The 18,018-nt window shown below is 35.7% G+C and overlaps 4 protein-coding genes across 7 annotated transcripts; 2 read left to right on the forward strand and 2 right to left on the reverse strand.

The window, feature by feature from the left end:
- On the forward strand, positions 1 to 3,788 carry LOC110826258 (receptor-like protein kinase HERK 1). Of its 3 annotated transcripts, XM_088214357.1 has the most exons (3): positions 1 to 147; positions 459 to 539; positions 741 to 3,788. In XM_088214357.1, exon 3 carries the CDS (start codon positions 827 to 829, stop codon positions 3,317 to 3,319), a length of 2,493 nt encoding a protein of 830 aa, XP_088070483.1. In that variant the 5' UTR covers positions 1 to 147; positions 459 to 539; positions 741 to 826; the 3' UTR covers positions 3,320 to 3,788. The 3 variants fall into 3 exon arrangements, with proteins under 3 accessions (XP_088070483.1, XP_088070484.1, XP_021912565.2); XM_088214358.1 differs by lacking the exon at positions 459 to 539 and having other exon boundaries at positions 36 to 147; XM_022056873.2 differs by lacking the exon at positions 1 to 147 and having other exon boundaries at positions 166 to 539.
- A 2,992-nt stretch (positions 3,789 to 6,780) lies between these two features.
- Positions 6,781 to 7,311, reverse strand: LOC110808594 (uncharacterized). Its single transcript, XM_022034129.2, has one exon. It carries the CDS (start codon positions 7,309 to 7,311, stop codon positions 6,781 to 6,783), a length of 531 nt encoding a protein of 176 aa, XP_021889821.1.
- A 1,701-nt stretch (positions 7,312 to 9,012) lies between these two features.
- Positions 9,013 to 15,460, forward strand: LOC110808527 (calcium-transporting ATPase 1, endoplasmic reticulum-type-like). Of its 2 annotated transcripts, none has more exons than XM_022034046.2 (9): positions 9,013 to 9,167; positions 9,472 to 10,917; positions 11,295 to 11,367; positions 11,457 to 11,578; positions 12,588 to 12,869; positions 12,970 to 13,347; positions 13,940 to 14,049; positions 14,417 to 14,645; positions 14,744 to 15,460. In XM_022034046.2, the coding sequence occupies exons 2-9, from the start codon at positions 9,505 to 9,507 to the stop codon at positions 15,326 to 15,328; spliced, it is 3,192 nt and encodes a 1,063-aa protein (XP_021889738.2). In that variant the 5' UTR covers positions 9,013 to 9,167; positions 9,472 to 9,504; the 3' UTR covers positions 15,329 to 15,460. The 2 variants fall into 2 exon arrangements, with proteins under 2 accessions (XP_021889738.2, XP_088070485.1); XM_088214359.1 differs by having other exon boundaries at positions 9,024 to 9,167; positions 9,416 to 10,917.
- Positions 15,461 to 16,011: 551 nt separating this feature from the next.
- LOC110808595 (histone H4) lies at positions 16,012 to 17,172 on the reverse strand. The gene is made up of 2 exons (XM_022034130.2): positions 17,012 to 17,172; positions 16,012 to 16,738 (listed from the first exon to the last, which is right to left on the reverse strand). Exon 2 carries the CDS (start codon positions 16,709 to 16,711, stop codon positions 16,400 to 16,402), a length of 312 nt encoding a protein of 103 aa, XP_021889822.1. The 5' UTR covers positions 16,712 to 16,738; positions 17,012 to 17,172; the 3' UTR covers positions 16,012 to 16,399.
- Positions 17,173 to 18,018: the final 846 nt, after the last annotated feature.

Here is an 18,018-nt window from a genome sequence, read left to right on the forward strand (position 1 = left end):
TTTTCTTACCCCCAGTGAAGTCCTTCCTACCCACCAACATTTAAACCAATAAATAAGCAAAGAAAATCCTTCATAAATTCCCCCTTATCAGTTTCGCTCTGTTTGGGTACCGAGAAAACAACAGTTTTACTTTTTTCATTGACCAAGGTAAGCTCCGTTCTCCTTTCACTCTCTCTGAAAAACTTTAGTTTATTCTTGGGTTTTTCCGATTTTTCTCCTTCTCCATCGCTTTTTGAGTTTCGGCCCCTTTAGTGTCTATCTTCTTTTATTATTTTCTTTTTTTCATTTTTGATCCAAGTGTGGTGGATTGGAAAAAAAATCTAGGAATCTGTCAATGTCTTGGTGCTGTCACTTGTCACCAACTTCAAACCAGCTTGTGCTTTGCGAGATTTGTGCGCTGTACGTGTTCTGTTTCGTGTTTTAATATTGGAATTCTGATTTTTTATTTTTTCCCAAAGGGTACTCCATCGGATTTGCTTGTGTTCTGGGATTTTTTCGCGTATGGGTTTTTCTCCTCTGGAGGTCGTATGATGTTCAAGGTGCCATCTTTCATCTTTTCTCTTTAATTTTTGTCAGTTTTCCTATCGTTTTCTATCATACAAATGTGTAATCGTTTTGTGAGTAGTCTTTTTCTTGTTATTCTTCTAGCTCACAGGATCTCCAAATAGCCATTGATTTTCTTTTCTATCTGGGTTTGTGATTCATTAATTTTAATCTATTTGTTCCTGTTGTTAATCTAGGTAAGGAATTAAGCTCAAAAGACCCTAACTTCAGTTCCAGCTAAGCTCAAACGATCCAGTTTCTTCCTTCTTCCATTGATTTCCAGATGGGCAATAGACGATTTGAACTGCTCATTTCTCTTTTTTCAATCCTTTGTTTGGTTTGGTTTTCCTCTGGATTTTCCCCCGTGGATAATTTGCTCATTGATTGTGGATCATCCACCAACACAACTGTGGATGGTAGAGTTTTCATGGCGGATGACTTGGCATCTGATTTACTCTCCACTCCAGAAAAACTCCTTGCCAACACCTCAAAACCCGTCACCTCCTCCAATGATTCATCACTTTACCAAACAGCTAGAATCTTCACCTCCACCTCCAAGTACACTCTCCCCATCCGCCAATCTGGAAGGCACTGGATTCGCCTGTATTTTTTCCCATTTGTTTCTGGCACCCACAACTTGAGTTTAGCCAACTTTGCTGTTTCCACCCAAGATCATCTTCTGCTCAGTGATTTCACTGTACGTTCCAGGGTTGTCAAGGAATTCTCGGTAAACGTCACCACAAACACCCTTATCATCACCTTCATTCCATCCAATAATTCATTTGCATTCATAAATGCCCTGGAGGTTGTCTCAGTTCCAAACCAGTTGATTACAGATGATGCCAGCGTTATTGGTCAAGCTGGGGGATTTCTGGGCCTGTTATGGCAGGCATTAGAGACTGTTGCTAGGGTTAATATGGGTGGACCAACTATTACTCCCAGCAATGATACACTAGGTAGAACTTGGGTGCCTGATGGGAATTTCCTTGTAGAGAAGAACCTTGCCAAGAGTGTGTCTAATATTGGAGCTGTTAACTATGTGGATGGTGGGTCAACACCTGATATTGCTCCAAAAACTGTGTATGGTACTGCTTCTGAGATGAATTCAGCTGATAATCCCATCAACAATTTCAATGTAACATGGGAATTCTCCATTAATCCTGGTTATCAGTATCTTCTCCGGTTTCATTTTTGTGATATAGTGAGCTTGTCCCTCAACCAGCTTTACTTCAATGTTTATGTTGATTCTTGGCTGGTTGTTAGGGATCTTGATCTTAGTACTTACTTGGTTAATACTTTGGGTGCTGCATATTACATGGATTATGTTACAGTGCCGGCAGTTAGCAATAAGCTTCGTGTTAGTATCGGCCCGTCTGCTCTGCATTTGGATTTCCCTAATGCTATTCTGAACGGGTTGGAAATCATGAAAATGAACAATTCTGCAGGCAGCCTTAGTGGACCACCGATTAATTTATCCGCTTCAAGTTCAAAGAAGAATGTTGCAATGATAGTGGGTGTGACTGTTGGTGCATTTTTTGCAATGGTGTTGGCTGGAATTCTCTTTCTGGTGTGCAGGAGAAGGAAGCTGTTGGCTCAGGGTCACTCGAAGACATGGATTCCGTTGTCCATTAATGGAGAAACTTCCCATACAATGGGAAGTAAATGCTCGAATGGTACTATTGCCAGCATAGCTTCCAACTTAGGATATCGCTATCCTTTTGCAGTTGTTCAAGAGGCAACAAACAACTTCGATGAGAGTTGGGTTCTCGGAATTGGTGGTTTTGGCAAGGTGTACAAGGGTGTGATGAATGATGGAATGAAAGTAGCTGTCAAGAGGGGAAATCCCAAGTCTCAACAGGGACTTGCCGAGTTTCAGACTGAAATTCAGATGTTATCTCAATTCAGACACCGCCATTTGGTTTCGTTGATTGGTTACTGTGATGAGAAAAACGAGATGATCTTGATCTATGAATATATGGAAAATGGTACTCTCAAGAGTCATCTCTATGGCGCAGGTCTTCCCAGCTTGAGCTGGAAGCAAAGGCTCGAAATTTGCATCGGAGCAGCTAGAGGACTCCACTACCTTCATACTGGATATGCCAAAGCAGTTATTCACCGCGATGTGAAGTCTGCAAATATCTTGCTTGACGAAACTCTCATGGCCAAAGTTGCTGATTTTGGTCTGTCTAAGACAGGACCTGAAATCGATCAGACCCATGTGAGTACTGCAGTGAAAGGAAGTTTTGGCTACCTTGATCCAGAATATTTCAGAAGGCAACAACTGACAGAAAAATCGGATGTGTATTCGTTTGGTGTAGTTTTGTTTGAAGTTCTATGTGCAAGACCCGTTATCGATCCATCACTTCCAAGGGAAATGGTGAATTTAGCTGAATGGGCAATGAAATGGCAGAAGAAAGGGCAGTTAGACCAAATAATAGATCCTACTCTTGTGGGAAAAATTCGACCGGATTCTCTTAGAAAATTCGGGGAAACTGCTGAGAAATGCTTGGCTGACTTCGGTGTCGACAGGCCCCCTATGGGAGATGTCTTGTGGAATCTTGAGTATGCACTTCAACTTCAAGAGGCAGTCATCGAAGGAGATCCGGAAGAAAACAGTACTAATATGATCGGAGACCTATTACCTCAAGTCAACAACTTCAGCCAGGCTGATGCTTCTGTTTCCACCGCTCAGTTTGAAGCATCTGGTGCCGATGATCTCTCTGCTATTTCCATGAGCAAGGTCTTCTCGCAGTTGGTAAAGTCCGAAGGCAGGTGATTTGTTCCATGAACCAGCTTGGTTTAACATGGTATTGAATGAGTATTTAATTCCTATATCTGCCATGTTTTTAACTGTAAGTAGACATGGAATGCAAAAGATAAGAATTAGGAAAACTTTAAAGTGTCATATATTTTCCATACCCAGTTGAGAAAATCCGGTTTTAGATTCACATGCTGCATCGGAACTTATGAAGTTTCTAGTCATATTCTTGGATTGTAAGAGATAGATTTGTATTCTTTGTTTCTATTTAGATCAACCAAACGTGAAGCTTCGTAGCTTGGTTGTGGAGCTTCGAAATGAAACTGCTTACAGAGTTTTTCGGGTTTTCTTTTTGTACATTTGGGGTTTCTGATTGATGGAGGTTTCAATTGTTTATGAGGTAAAGATATTTTGCATATTTATCATGTGGACTGGTTGTTCATGTTTACAAACCTTGCTAAAGTTAATATGAATGTATCTTCAATTTCTTGCCGGTGTTTGAACTGTTGATTGATACTTCTCTATTGTTGATGTGACTTGATTTTGAGAATATGTTGGATATATTTTAGAAACTATTAGATACATATCCTGGAAATATTCAGGAGGAATCCATAGTACTGTCTATATAAGGTTTTATAACCTTATTAGTAATGTATTCTCATTCTTCATCATATTGGAAATTTTTTTTTTGGTCTTGTCCACGAACGTAAATATTTCTGTCGAACCACGTTAAATTTTGTATATTTCTTCTTTTTCTCTTTACTTTATAAATTCCTAATATCTATTCTGCTGCACTGTGGAAGCTTTTTTTTTAAAAAAAATTCTGCTAAGCTTAAGCTTTTGAGTTTTTACTTTCCTTCGATTCACGAAAAGGGATTTCCTTGTTAGATGGATTGAACGCGGGTTTAAATTCTGTTCTTATGGATTTAGAAAAATTATTTTGTATGCTGGGGGTATATTCTCTTGTAGACCTGTGAATTATCTTCGTTATACTCTCAACAATTTCTTGGTGGCTTGATTTCGCACTTTAAAGTTAACTTTATTTTCCTTCTTTTCTTTGCATTAAACTGTATTTTTGGTTGTTTAGAGTTAAATGGTATGTTCTTTGTCATATATAGCTGAGCAGATTCCGGTTGTCGGGTTGTTCCTAATTCTTATTTGGTTAGAGAGAAAATCTGTTTTCTTCTTCCTCCTATGGACTAGAAACAGCAAAAAAATACAACGGGATCGTGTGTTTGGTCACCTTAGATTAGGGTTCTTGAATAGGCAAGAATATGAGAAAAAACTATAATGTCTCGTAGGAGTAGGCATAGTACGCCAGCGACAGTTTTCTAATTTTTGCCCGATTTGGTAATTTTCGAGGATAATTTACTATACAATATTAAATGATTACCATAAAATTATTGAATTACTATAAATATAACGCATTCGATGTGTTATATTAGAATTTATGAACACAAAGAGTGGTATAACATGCACTTAACAGATGATATCTTTACATTTTTGGCTGTTAGATTATATCATGTAAAAGTTTTGATCATTTAAGTAACTAATAAATTTTGTCTCGCAATACCTTAGGGTTATACTATATTTTGGAGGAGGCATGTTCGGAATTTTCCGAATACAAATCTCTCAAAAGCTTGATATTAAAATTACGTAAATAAAAATATTACAGATCTTATATTATAATATTACGATGATCAAATTAGATTTATTCTTAATAAATTTAATACGTTCATGAACGAAAAATAATATTTTATAATAGTTAAATTCGGTAGTTAAAATATATATAACGAGTTAAAATCCGATCTAATTTTTAACATTGAAAAGAGATAAATTTTTACCTTCGTAATTAGATTTTTTTTAAATGAAACTATCCAAAACAAGAGTCCCGATCAAGTTTATAAATTCAAGATTCAATTCCATCATAACGAATTGATGGTTTTGTATTTTTATTCATGCACCATCATAATTTGGACACTCATTCTAAAGCTTATATGAATATGAATCCAGCCCAATTGTACCATCCCTAAAGATAGACCCTCTCTACGTACACCAATTTTTTGGATTAAATAGATAAGCATAAAGAGATTAAGATAATCACGTATTATCATATATATATATATATATATATATATGTTTGAATGAGGGTATTAAGCTAGAGATAATAATTTATTTATAGGTAACCTAGTTAGTACATGGGTCAAAATTAAATTAATCTAACAAACATTATTTTGACTGATAATCTAACAAACACACATATAATAATACAAGACATACCAAAAATGTTCATGTCACGATAAACCATATTATACGTGACACTTTCTAATTAATCCTTATAATTGCGTGCCATTACCACTAATTACATTTGTATATAGTGTGACACTTTGCTCCCAATTGCAAAAAAAAAAAAAAACGTACGTATTATTAGTCAATATAAATTAAATTAGTTTTAGTATATTGAGATTAAATAATTAATTACTTCATTTCATAATAAATAAATAAAAAATCCACTCCTCCCCCCACTAGGAAACATTCTATCCTCTATGGAATGTGTATCCAATAAATTTCAATTTCACCTACCACCCCCACCACCACCATGATTAATTAATTTTTATTATGAATTAATTATGCTAATCATAGGTTACCCACCTATAACTATAGAAATTACATTTTATTCTTAATAAATATATTGTAGATAATTTGTAAATTTATTACATTTCCTCTTAAATTACCTTAACAATTTCACACACACTTCGCTTATATATATATATATATATATACATACATTTCTATGGTCTGTAAATTTTTGGTTTCCATATCTAGGGGAAAAAATCGTGCTCTTTAAATTAATTATTGTGCGAAGATACTTTGCATGAGAATAATATTTTATGTACATAGATAAATAATGAGAGGCCGTGTATAATAATAATATTATTTTAATTATAATTAATTGATTAGCTAATTAATACGTACATTAATTGTTATTAGTTGCCCATAAGAGCGAAAATAAATAGTAAAATATTCTTTAAACGAATGGCAGAAACTATAAGATTAGTCACGGATTTGCTTTTATTTGCTAATATATGAATATTATTTGATCGAGAATCACCAAATCTTTCACTTGATTAACAGATCAATACTTATATATAGAATTATATATACATATATATATGTTTTCAGCAAGAAATTAAGAGAAACGATTGCTTATAATTTATTGTTTAACGCATAAAACTTAATTAAGAGTGATAATACATGAACAGAGAGAGTTAATGTGTGTGTGCGTATGTGTAATATAAATATATATATATATATATATATATATTCTTCAATATTGCAATATACCCACAACACTCAGTATATCTCCCGCATAGAAAACGAAAAACAAAACTAGAAAATATATGTATATAGAACCATAAAAATACAAAAAACTATCACCTTATAATTAGAATAAACTGTTAATTTAGAAAAATTAATGTCTAACCCTTGTGATTATTATCATGATGATCATCAGCCACATCAACCTGAGCAGTACAAGATAACAGCCTGATAAAACACTCCTTCATCTTCTTCCTCATCTTCCTCATACTATCACAGCACTTACCGTTCCTAACCTTCTCTCCTCTGCAACTATTTCTACCCTTCGCCATCACCACCTTTGACGTCGCCATTAATGGCCTGCTCTTCGTCATCAGCCGGGCCCTCTCCTTAACTTTTTCCAGACACCTCTTCGTCTTCTCCTGAACAGTCTCTTTTCTCGAGAACCTGTAGCTTCGCAGGTATATTTGCCGGCACGATATGCAATCCACCACCCTAGGTTGACGGTCGCCGGCGGCCCTGGTGTCCCCACTGCCAGCCTTTCTTACTTCGGCGGCTAGGTTTCCGGTGACAGATCTCATGATGAACTCAGCCTCGGACTCCGGCCATCGGTGGAGGCTCACGTAGGTTGTTGACTGGATCCTGCAGGAAACGACGTCGTTTATACAGTCCTTGCTGCACGCTGAGGCCATATAGAGGAAGAAAATGAGAAAGAAGAAAAAAGAGAGAAGGGTTTGGTTCACTGAGACTCTCGTACTTTATATACACAGTACAGTATATATATATATATATATAGTAGTGGAGATAAATATTCGTGTAATAAATTTAATTATTTATTAATTATAAAAGTAGATAAAATTATTTTTTTATTAATTTGGGTCCAACCCATGATATTTATATTTTTGTTCAGCACATGATTTTGACGTGGAGTTAGCTTATTGTCCTACGGTACTGCTATAGCTAATTAGATAAATATGCAATAATATTTAGATAAGTACATAAATGATTTTTTATTAAACAACAATTTTAATTATACGCATAACACACACACACACACATGTATATATATATACACTCCATGAATATTAAAACATTATATATATATATATATATAGAGAGAGAGAGAGAGAGAGAGAGAGAGAGAATAATTAAAATATATGATAATTTTTATCAATATAATACAATTATATGCTAAATAATATAATTTCTTAAATTAAGAAATAATATATATATATATATATAATGGTTGAACTGGGTATAGTGAGAATTATATATTTACAGATTGGGTGAAATAAATATTTGATATGGAGGAGTAAAGAATCAGAGATACAAGGAGAAGAATCTGGTGGTGAGATGATAATTACGGTACAAAATAGATATAGAAGGGAGGCAGATATTTTCGCAAAAATATATTTATATACGCCAATAAATAGCACTTGCAATTTGATGTTATATATACATATATACATATATATATATATATATGCATTACGTGTATATACAAACATATATATGTATATGTATATATATATATTTCAAGAAACACCCAATAATTTTATTGGGATTTGTGCCTATATCACAAAGTTATCTTTTCTCAATTCATTTTCTTTAGAAAATATTTGACGTACCAAATATAATTTTTGAAGTATAATTTTATTATTAAAAAAATATTTATAAAATACATATTTATGCTGTTGGATTTTTAAAAATAAAAAATAAAAAAATATTTTAAAAAATAAATAATAAAGTATATGGGCTCGAATGAAAAAAGCCCATTCTGCCGGATCATTTAAATTTAAAAGGGCTTTAGTTCTAAAATTGAAGTTTAACGTAGAAGGCACAAGTGGGCCCATCAGTAGGGCCCATATTGGTAAAGGTAGTCAAAAAACCCTTTACCCACTAACCTACTCCCACCATATGCTTCTTGTTTTTTTCTTAACTAAAATTTAAAAAAAAAAAAATAGCAGTAAAAATATTTTAAATCATTTTGAGATAGATTTATTAACAAAATTTATAATTAAAATATTTTTAAATAATTAAAAATATTTTTTAAACTATTATATATATAGATATATATATTAATATACGAAATAAAAGATAAGCTTAATTAGGAAGTACAAAGATCCTTTCTTCAATAGAGAGGCAAACCATGGAAGGAATTTTAATTCCTGAAGTATTTATAATTTTATATTACCTTAAACGGAAGTTTGAGTGTACAAGTGCACAACCATTCAGATCAAGACTCACCAATCATTAATCCAAGCCACGCGATTGCTCTTGTGGGACCCACGATCTCGTCCGTTGTTACGTGGCGGAGATTTATTGGTTGAGCCATGTGAATCTAGTAACTTCCAAAAAGCGGAATCGTACGTAACAACAAACTCCCTATAAAAGGGTGAGAGAGTGGGGATTGGCAATTGAATCGCTCTTTTTATTTATTCAGATCTCCTGATGTGCTTCTCTCGTTGAAATTTCCGAAAGAAGAAAACTAGAGAGAGAAACAAACGATTGGAGGAAGCAGAGTGGAGGTTTTTACTCCCAAACTCTGGTAAGGAAACCCTAATATCTTCGATTGATTTAATGTTCAATTCCTGTGTATTTGTTATTGTTTGGATGCGGAGAAAATGAAGGAAAAGAGAACGAAAGTGAAATCCGGTTTCATAGCTGTTTGATTTGATTTTTTTTTTTTTGCTTCACGAAATTCGGACTTGAATCTCTCGTTCGATTATTATTATTATTTTTTCATTTTCCAAACTGAGAGATCACGTAACGGAAGTCCGTTTTTGTTTATTTCAGGAATAGAAGCTTAATCTTTAATGGAATTTATTATTGCTTCATTTTTTTTTAATTAGTTGGAGAGTTGATTCCATTTCCGTCTGATTACGATGGGAAGAGGAGGAGAAAACTACGGAAAGATTCATAACTTCGGTTCTAACTCGTTAAAGGAGGAAACCTTCCCTGCTTGGTCCAAGGATGTTCAGGAATGTTTGGAGAAATTTGAAGTAAATCGTGAAACTGGATTGTCCACAGAAGAAGCTGAAAAGCGGCGCCAAATCTATGGATGCAATGAATTAGAGAAGCATGAAGGTGTATCTATTTTTAAACTAATTTTGGAACAATTTAATGACACATTAGTTAGGATTCTTTTAGTTGCAGCAGTCATTTCCTTTGTGTTAGCCTGGTATGATGGTGAGGAAGGAGGTGAGATGGAGATTACGGCATTTGTTGAGCCACTTGTGATTTTCTTAATATTGATTGTGAATGCAATTGTTGGAATTTGGCAAGAAAGCAATGCCGAGAAAGCATTAGAGGCTTTAAAGGAAATTCAGCCTGAGATTGCAACAGTCATTCGCAATGGGAAAAAGCATTCCAGTTTTCCTGCCAAGGAACTTGTTCCTGGCGATATTGTGGAGTTGAAAGTTGGTGACAAGGTGGCTGCTGATATGCGGTTGCTGAGTTTGATAAGCTCAACAGTTAGAGTTGAGCAGGGGTCTCTGACAGGAGAGAGTGAAGCAGTGAACAAGTCTGTTAAGCCTGTTGCTGAAAATTCAGATATTCAAGGGAAGACGTGCATGGCTTTTGCAGGGACCACTGTGGTTAATGGCAATTGTATTTGCCTAGTTACACAGACAGGGATGGACACAGAGATAGGAAAGGTGCATTCACAGATTCATGAAGCTTCGCAGAGTGAGGAAGATACTCCATTAAAGAAAAAGTTGAATGAATTCGGAGAAGTCTTAACTATGATAATTGGCGTTACTTGTGCCTTGGTTTGGCTTATTAATGTCAAGTACTTTCTCACTTGGGAGTATGTTGATGGTTGGCCCCGAAATTTTAAATTTTCTTTTGAAAAGTGCACGTATTACTTTGAGATTGCTGTGGCATTGGCAGTGGCTGCTATTCCAGAAGGTTTACCTGCAGTTATTACTACATGTTTGGCACTTGGCACAAGAAAGATGGCTCAGAAGAATGCGCTTGTCAGAAAGTTGCCAAGTGTTGAGACTCTTGGCTGTACAACTGTTATTTGTTCTGATAAAACAGGAACTTTGACAACCAACCAGATGGCTGTGTCGAAGCTTGTAGCTATAGGTACTAGGGTTGGCACTCTTCGATCCTTCAATGTGGAGGGAACTACTTACAATCCTCATGATGGAAAGATAGAAGACTGGCCAGTGGGTCGCATGGATGCTAATCTTCAAATGATTGCAAAGATTGCTGCCATTTGCAATGATGCTGGTGTTGAGCAATCAGGGAATCACTATGTTGCCAACGGGATGCCCACAGAGGCAGCATTAAAGGTAATAAGACCTCATATCCTAGAAGCCTTGTTTTTTTTTCATTTTTTTCTTGCACGGAGGGGTCCAATACTTGTGTTCAAAATTCCCTGAACTGGTTTGTCCTTTCCATAAAGGATATAATTGACAGTTGCATATATCGAAATTCAGCTTCCTCTAGGAGACTTAACATATTCTATCAAGCAGAAACATGTTGGACTGAACATGTGATTTGAAAAGGATTTATAAGTGCATATAGCTCTTTGTAGTGCTATACCAGCTCTTTCTACTTTTCTACAGCTCCAGTGTGCTACATTTTTATTATTTTATGAGACATGCAGAATTTAATACGACTTATGTCTTTTACTTTTTTTCTTAACAATATCTTTATTGTATAATAGGTCCTTGTTGAGAAAATGGGATTTCCTGAAGGACTGAATCATGATTCACCTTCCAAGCACGAAGATGTTCTATGTAAGTACCTAACTTTATATTTCGTTACTTGTCTATTTTATCTTGTGGGTTCTGACTTGCTTCACTTTTGTTCTACAATGTAATCTAAGGTTGTTGTCACCTATGGAATGAAATGGAGAAGCGAATTGCAACTCTAGAGTTTGACCGTGATCGTAAATCTATGGGAGTTATTGTAAATTCCGTTTCAGGCGGAAAGCTACTACTAGTAAAGGTTTGTTTTTTTCCCTTCATACCACAAATGTGGCTGTTGAAAGATTTTCCTCATTTGGGGTGGATGGCGGAGAAGCGAAATCATGAGGAGAGTTTACCGTATTTTAATCATCGGCTTAATCACAAAGACTTTGACTCCTTTTTCAACTTGGTTCTTAATCTTCCAATTTCTTCAATCGAAAACCTGGCCTTTTATTTTCTTCCAAAGTCTTTCAATTAACTTATCCATTAGATTAATAAATTTTTAGGCACGTAATCACTGTGACAACAATATCATTAGAAAATGATGGCATAGCTGTCACGTTAATTAAATTTACAAGAAGTTCGAGAAATAACACTGTATAAGTTGAAAGTTAGAGAGAGCAGAGCTGGAGGAGATAGGGGTTGAGTTTGGGTCTCTTAAAACTGAGTAAGATTTTAGAACAGAGTAAACTGATGCACATGCCAGATTGAGAACATGATTTTCACATGGTGATGGTGTGTAAAAAGCTGTTTATCTACCAGAAATTAATTAATAGGATTGATTTGGAAGAAAAATATAAAGTAAAGGATTTAGTTGCAACAGTAGAAAAGTCAAGGACCAGATTGCAGAAAAAAAGTTAAAAGTCAAGGACCATATTTGCAATTAAGCCTTGAATTATCAAAATTGGAATAAGAAGCTCTGAACATGCTTATGCTAGCCGTAGAAGAATGTGACCCCTATTCTTTACTTGTAAAACTATTGTAAGACCATATGGAACTCAAGAATGGATTTCTGGTTTCTCTCTATCTCGACTCAGGCTCAATATGTGAATTATGAATTGTAAATTGATTGATCACGGGTTATTTCAAACATTGAATGATCATGGGAAAATAAAGTCCTGTATCCTCAATGTCTCTTACTGCAGTCAAAACCCCCTACCACTAAACTAGAGGAACAGCATTTTTCATTTTGTAGCTTTTATACCTCTTCTTTTTCTCTTTTGTGTTCAAACTTGTGAAAGCTTCTCAGAGAATGCTGTTCATTGCAGGGTGCAGTAGAGAATGTACTGGAGAGAAGCTCCTTCGTTCAGCTACTAGATGGTTCTATTGTAGAATTAGATGAATATTCCAGAGATCTTATTCTACAGAGTCTCCGAGATATGTCTAGAAATGCTCTACGATGTTTAGGTTTTGCATACAAGCAAGACCTTTCAGAGTTTGATACTTACAATGGAGATGAGGACCACCCTGCTCATAAGCTTTTGCTTAATCCATCCAATTATTCTTCAATTGAGAGCAATCTCATTTTTGTTGGTTTACTCGGGTTGAGGGTATGTTGGTTTTATCTTCTGTTTCCTTCTCTTTGCACCACTTCCTTACTATCTTTTCAATTCTTCAAAATTCATGTCGAATTGTTTTAAATAATTAAAGGATCCTCCACGAAAAGAGGTCCGTCAAGCTCTTGAGGACTGCAAAGCAGCTGGAATTCGTGTCATGGTTATTACTGGAGATAATAAGGATACAGCAGAAGCTATTTGTCGTGAAATTGGTGTTTTTGGTCCTCATGAAAATATAGCCACAAAGAGCTTAACTGGAAAAGAATTTATGGAGCATCCTGATCAAAAGAATCATCTAAGACAGAGTGGAGGGCTTCTGTTCTCAAGGGCTGAACCAAGGCACAAACAAGAAATAGTCAAACTACTTAAAGAGGACGGTGAAGTTGTTGCAATGACAGGAGATGGGGTCAACGACGCACCTGCATTGAAGTTGGCAGATATTGGGGTTGCAATGGGCATTGCTGGGACCGAGGTAACACTATACCTTTAAGTCTTTCCAGGTTTTACACTTAATTTAATGCATTGAATCGCATCAATGAGTTTAAACCATTTAACCTTTTTGTTTAGGGGGGAGGGGGTGAGTTTCCCATAGCAAACATGATTTATTTGAGGGCATTTCATGTTGTACACATATGCCAGTTCTTTCCTCGCCCGTTGCCATTTGTTCTTAAAGAAAAACAAAATCTCCTGTAGAAATGCATTTTGGTTTTATGTTTTGGTGGTAACAAATTCATGTGGTGCGGAAGTAGAGTGCACATCAATTTGAATGGATTATGTAGAAATAGATTTTCTGGTTTATCAGAAATTACAGAATTTTTCCCTTTGTTTGTGGCCTCAACTTTTTCTCCAAGTTTGAAAATTTAGCAGCATACTGGTTATTTTTGTATTACCTCTTGGCATGATGCGACCACTAAACCATGCTGCTGGCATGGGCAGACTAGTTTAATTATCCATCTCTATTTTGGTACAATTTGTTCACATCTGCTTTTTGTTTTCATTTTTTTTCCCTCGCTTATTTCATTTTACTTATGTGCCCCGTTGTTATTCCTGGTTTACTAATTCAGGTTGCAAAGGAGGCATCTGACATGGTGTTGGCAGATGATAATTTTAGCACTATAGTTGCTGCTGTTGGTGAAGGCAGGTCGATATACAACAATATGAAAGCTTTTATCAGGTGTTATTTGCTTCTATTCATAAATATTTATGAAAGCTGCATGTTTACTACTATAGGTGCCAAGTTTGATTTGCGTATTAAGATTTATGAATAACCTAATTTTAGTTGATGGGACTTGAATCCAGGTCTTTCAGTCACACTTACATGGTCTACGAACATAATGATTATAGTCAAATGACTGCGAACATAATGATTATAGTCAAATGACTGCTTTTGGTGCATGCTGATCTGTGCATTGGCAATGTGTCTTAGTCAGCTGTCCGAACTAATTTAGACACTAAATCTCCATGTTTATTATTTTTTTTCATTTAAAGTTCTGTGTAAATAAGTTATTGTGGAGTAAACTCTCTAAACGCCATAATTACAGGTACATGATTTCATCCAATATCGGTGAAGTTGCCTCTATATTTTTGACAGCAGCATTGGGTATTCCAGAAGGCATGATCCCGGTGCAGCTTCTCTGGGTTAATCTTGTCACTGACGGACCTCCAGCAACAGCTCTGGGATTCAATCCCCCAGATAAGGATATAATGACGAAACCCCCAAGAAGAAATGACGATCCATTGATAACAGCTTGGATTTTATTCCGTTATCTGGTATAATTATGTTTTTTTCGCAATTCTGAAAGCCTTGATTATTAGCACTCACTCAAATGCTTTCATTAACATTGTTCTCCATTCCTTCTCTGACACAGGTAATTGGATTATACGTTGGCTTAGCAACTGTTGGAGTGTTCGTTATATGGTATACTCACCACACGTTCTTAGGCATTGATCTCAGCGGAGACGGTCACAGTCTTGTGACCTATTCTCAGCTTGCTCACTGGGGTCAATGCTCATCTTGGGAAGGCTTCTCAGTTACACCATTTAAAGCTGGATCCCAACTGTTCACGTTCGACTCAAATCCCTGCGAGTATTTCCACTCTGGGAAAATCAAAGCCTCTACGCTCTCCCTCTCTGTCTTGGTCGCCATTGAGATGTTCAATTCCCTAAATGCCCTGTCCGAAGATGGAAGCTTGTTGACAATGCCTCCGTGGGTCAACCCGTGGTTACTCGTAGCGATGTCTGTGTCGTTTGGGCTGCACTTCTTGATCCTTTACGTTCCATTCCTGGCTCAAATATTCGGAATTGTCCCTCTGAGCCTGAACGAATGGCTTTTGGTGATTGCAGTTGCTTTTCCTGTTATCTTGATTGATGAGGTTCTGAAATTTGTGGGAAGGTGTACAAGCGGATGGCGATATTCGGATCCCAGAAAGTCTTCGAAGCATAAAGCAGAGTGAGGGAGGGCACAGATAAAAGATTAGTCGTGAAAAGACAATGTGTCTGTGGCTGTGACTGACCCCTTTAACTATTTTTCAACTTGGGGTTTGTTTGGACTATGAAGCTTTTTAATGGATTAATAGATTAATCTAGACGGGACTGTGCTCACTACTGTACTATTTCTTCGGAGTAGAATATGCTAATCAGAAAAAAAAAAAAAAAAAAAAAAGGTTATCTAAAATTTTCCATGTTTTCAAAGTCATTGTTTAATCCTTCAATCTTCATGTTGTAGGTGAAATATTTATTTTTTCAAAACAAAAAAAGGGAGCCTGCATAATGTAACACCTTTCGCTGTTTAATATACTTTTTAAAATCGATTGTGCCGATGCTACTTTGGTTTGGTTTGAATGATTATAGCCAGTTGTTATTTTCAGAATATAAAATGTACACATTGATTGATATAAGTTTTCGATATTCAATTAAATAAAGTAATTGAATTCAATTTTAATAAAATGTACACGTTAATTACACCATTTTATGAAGTTCAGAAATGAGATTTTTTCAATTGGTAAATTAACCACATGATTTCCATGAGTGCATCTTTTGGGTGGGTTTGACGCAAATCATAAATCACTCACTTAATTCTTTTAAACTATCAGGTCTTATTTTGTACCTTCCACAAGGCAAAGACTACACACAACCATAAAACTAAAACTAAACACCCTCTTATTCAGATATATAATACTTTAATTTCTCAAAGAAAACTAATGCGTTGGTTCCAGAGAAATGCGAGGAGTCCAGTAAAAATTTACAAAGAGACTAAATGTCCATTTACCTTGAAATTCAAAGATTGAATTACAAGACATCAACAACCACCACCCAAAATAAAATTTCCAAAAGTACCCCCTCTCCTCCCATCCTCTAATTCCACGCAAATCCACAAAACCACATTGATCCCAACTCTAACCCTAACCCTAACCCTAACCCTAAACAACAACATCAACCAATTTCTTGACAGCAAGACTTCTCTCCCTTTCCCCTCTCTGTTCCCCCCTCCCCTCTTGCCGCAAATTCCCAACTCAAACAAAACCCTAACCGCCGAATCCGTAAAGGGTCCTGCCCTGCCTCTTCAAAGCATAAACGACATCCATGGCCGTCACCGTCTTCCTCCTCGCATGCTCCGTGTAGGTCACAGCATCGCGAATCACGTTCTCCAGGAAGATCTTAAGAACACCTCGGGTCTCCTCGTATATCAAACCGCTGATACGCTTCACGCCACCTCTACGAGCCAAACGGCGAATTGCGGGCTTGGTAATGCCCTGGATGTTATCTCGGAGCACCTTACGATGACGCTTGGCTCCTCCCTTTCCCAATCCTTTTCCACCTTTTCCTCGGCCAGACATGTTTTGATCAGGTGATTAACGACGGAACTGAGCACAAAAGAGTAAGATAAAAATTTAGAAAAATTTATCCGACAACCATGAGAAAATATCAAAATTTTTACGTAAATAATCCTCAACAATTTAACTAATCCATAATATTCTATCAGACACCCAGAAATGAAGATGAAGAAACACAAAGCTCAGGTGGTGAATATAAAATTAACCCAGAAGAATTCAATGATACATGCAGAAACAGATGAACTTAACATAAAACTTTAGAAAAAAATTGGAAATTGGAAATCGGAGTGAAGAGAAAGATACCCGGAGAGCTGAGACTTTGAAGAGATCTGCAGAACAAAAGAGGCAAAAACAGATATGGTGAATTTTGATGTGGCATTTAATGGTATTTATAAGGGGGGAAGAGGTCGCTCGGGGCTCGATCTAAATCCATGTGAATCGACACTTGGGAGTTTGGACCGTCGATTAGTTTGAAGTGAACGGCTGAGATTTGAAAACGGGAGCGACGCGGATCGATGAGGTGTATGAAACTGAGAGGAACCTTTTGACGACCCTCTTTTTTCTTTTTTCCTTCTTCTTCTTCTAGAACTATTTACTGTGTTTCCTCTGTGAGAGCGTTTTGGTTACATGCTTAAAAAATTTTTGAGGGATTTTTTTAAAAAATATATATATTTATAGGGTCAAAAACCGGGCGGTTTTTATTGGATTGGCGCCTTATGAAAATTATAGAATGCATAGAACTTTATAGAGATATGAAATTTATTTCCTCAAAATACTTTTTTTATATTTGATTTTTATCCTTAGTTTCTAAGCTTTAGATTTAAACTTCATGGGGGATACATTCATACATATTTAAAAAAAAAAAATTACCAAATAAACATTGTAATTAAACTCATAAATCTATTTAATGGAACTTAATCTCCAAACACTAATGAGATCAAATGATGCATTTTATTACACGACTGAGAGAAACAATAATAAATATTAAAGTAATAAAAATATAAAATATGATAAGAGTTTATAGTGAATGAATTGGTGAGATTATTAATAAAAATGTATATTTATTACAAATATATTATAATTTATAATCTTATATATGTATATTGTTAATTTTAAGTGAATGTTCAAAAAAAAAAATCTTACTCTGACATTAACTAGTTGTCTATAAAGACTGATTCCCAATTGACTTCACTTATATCCACAAGGCCCACCATTACACCTGCTTAAATTAGTTTGTCCACCAGAAGAAGATAAGATATCCAAATGAAAGCTAGAGCAAAAATAGGAATCTTGTCAAGTTTAACTCCCAA

Source organism: Carica papaya, chromosome 2 (assembly GCF_054855325.1).
Source record: "Carica papaya isolate Zhongbai chromosome 2, ASM5485532v1, whole genome shotgun sequence".
Taxonomy (NCBI): domain Eukaryota; kingdom Viridiplantae; phylum Streptophyta; class Magnoliopsida; order Brassicales; family Caricaceae; genus Carica; species Carica papaya.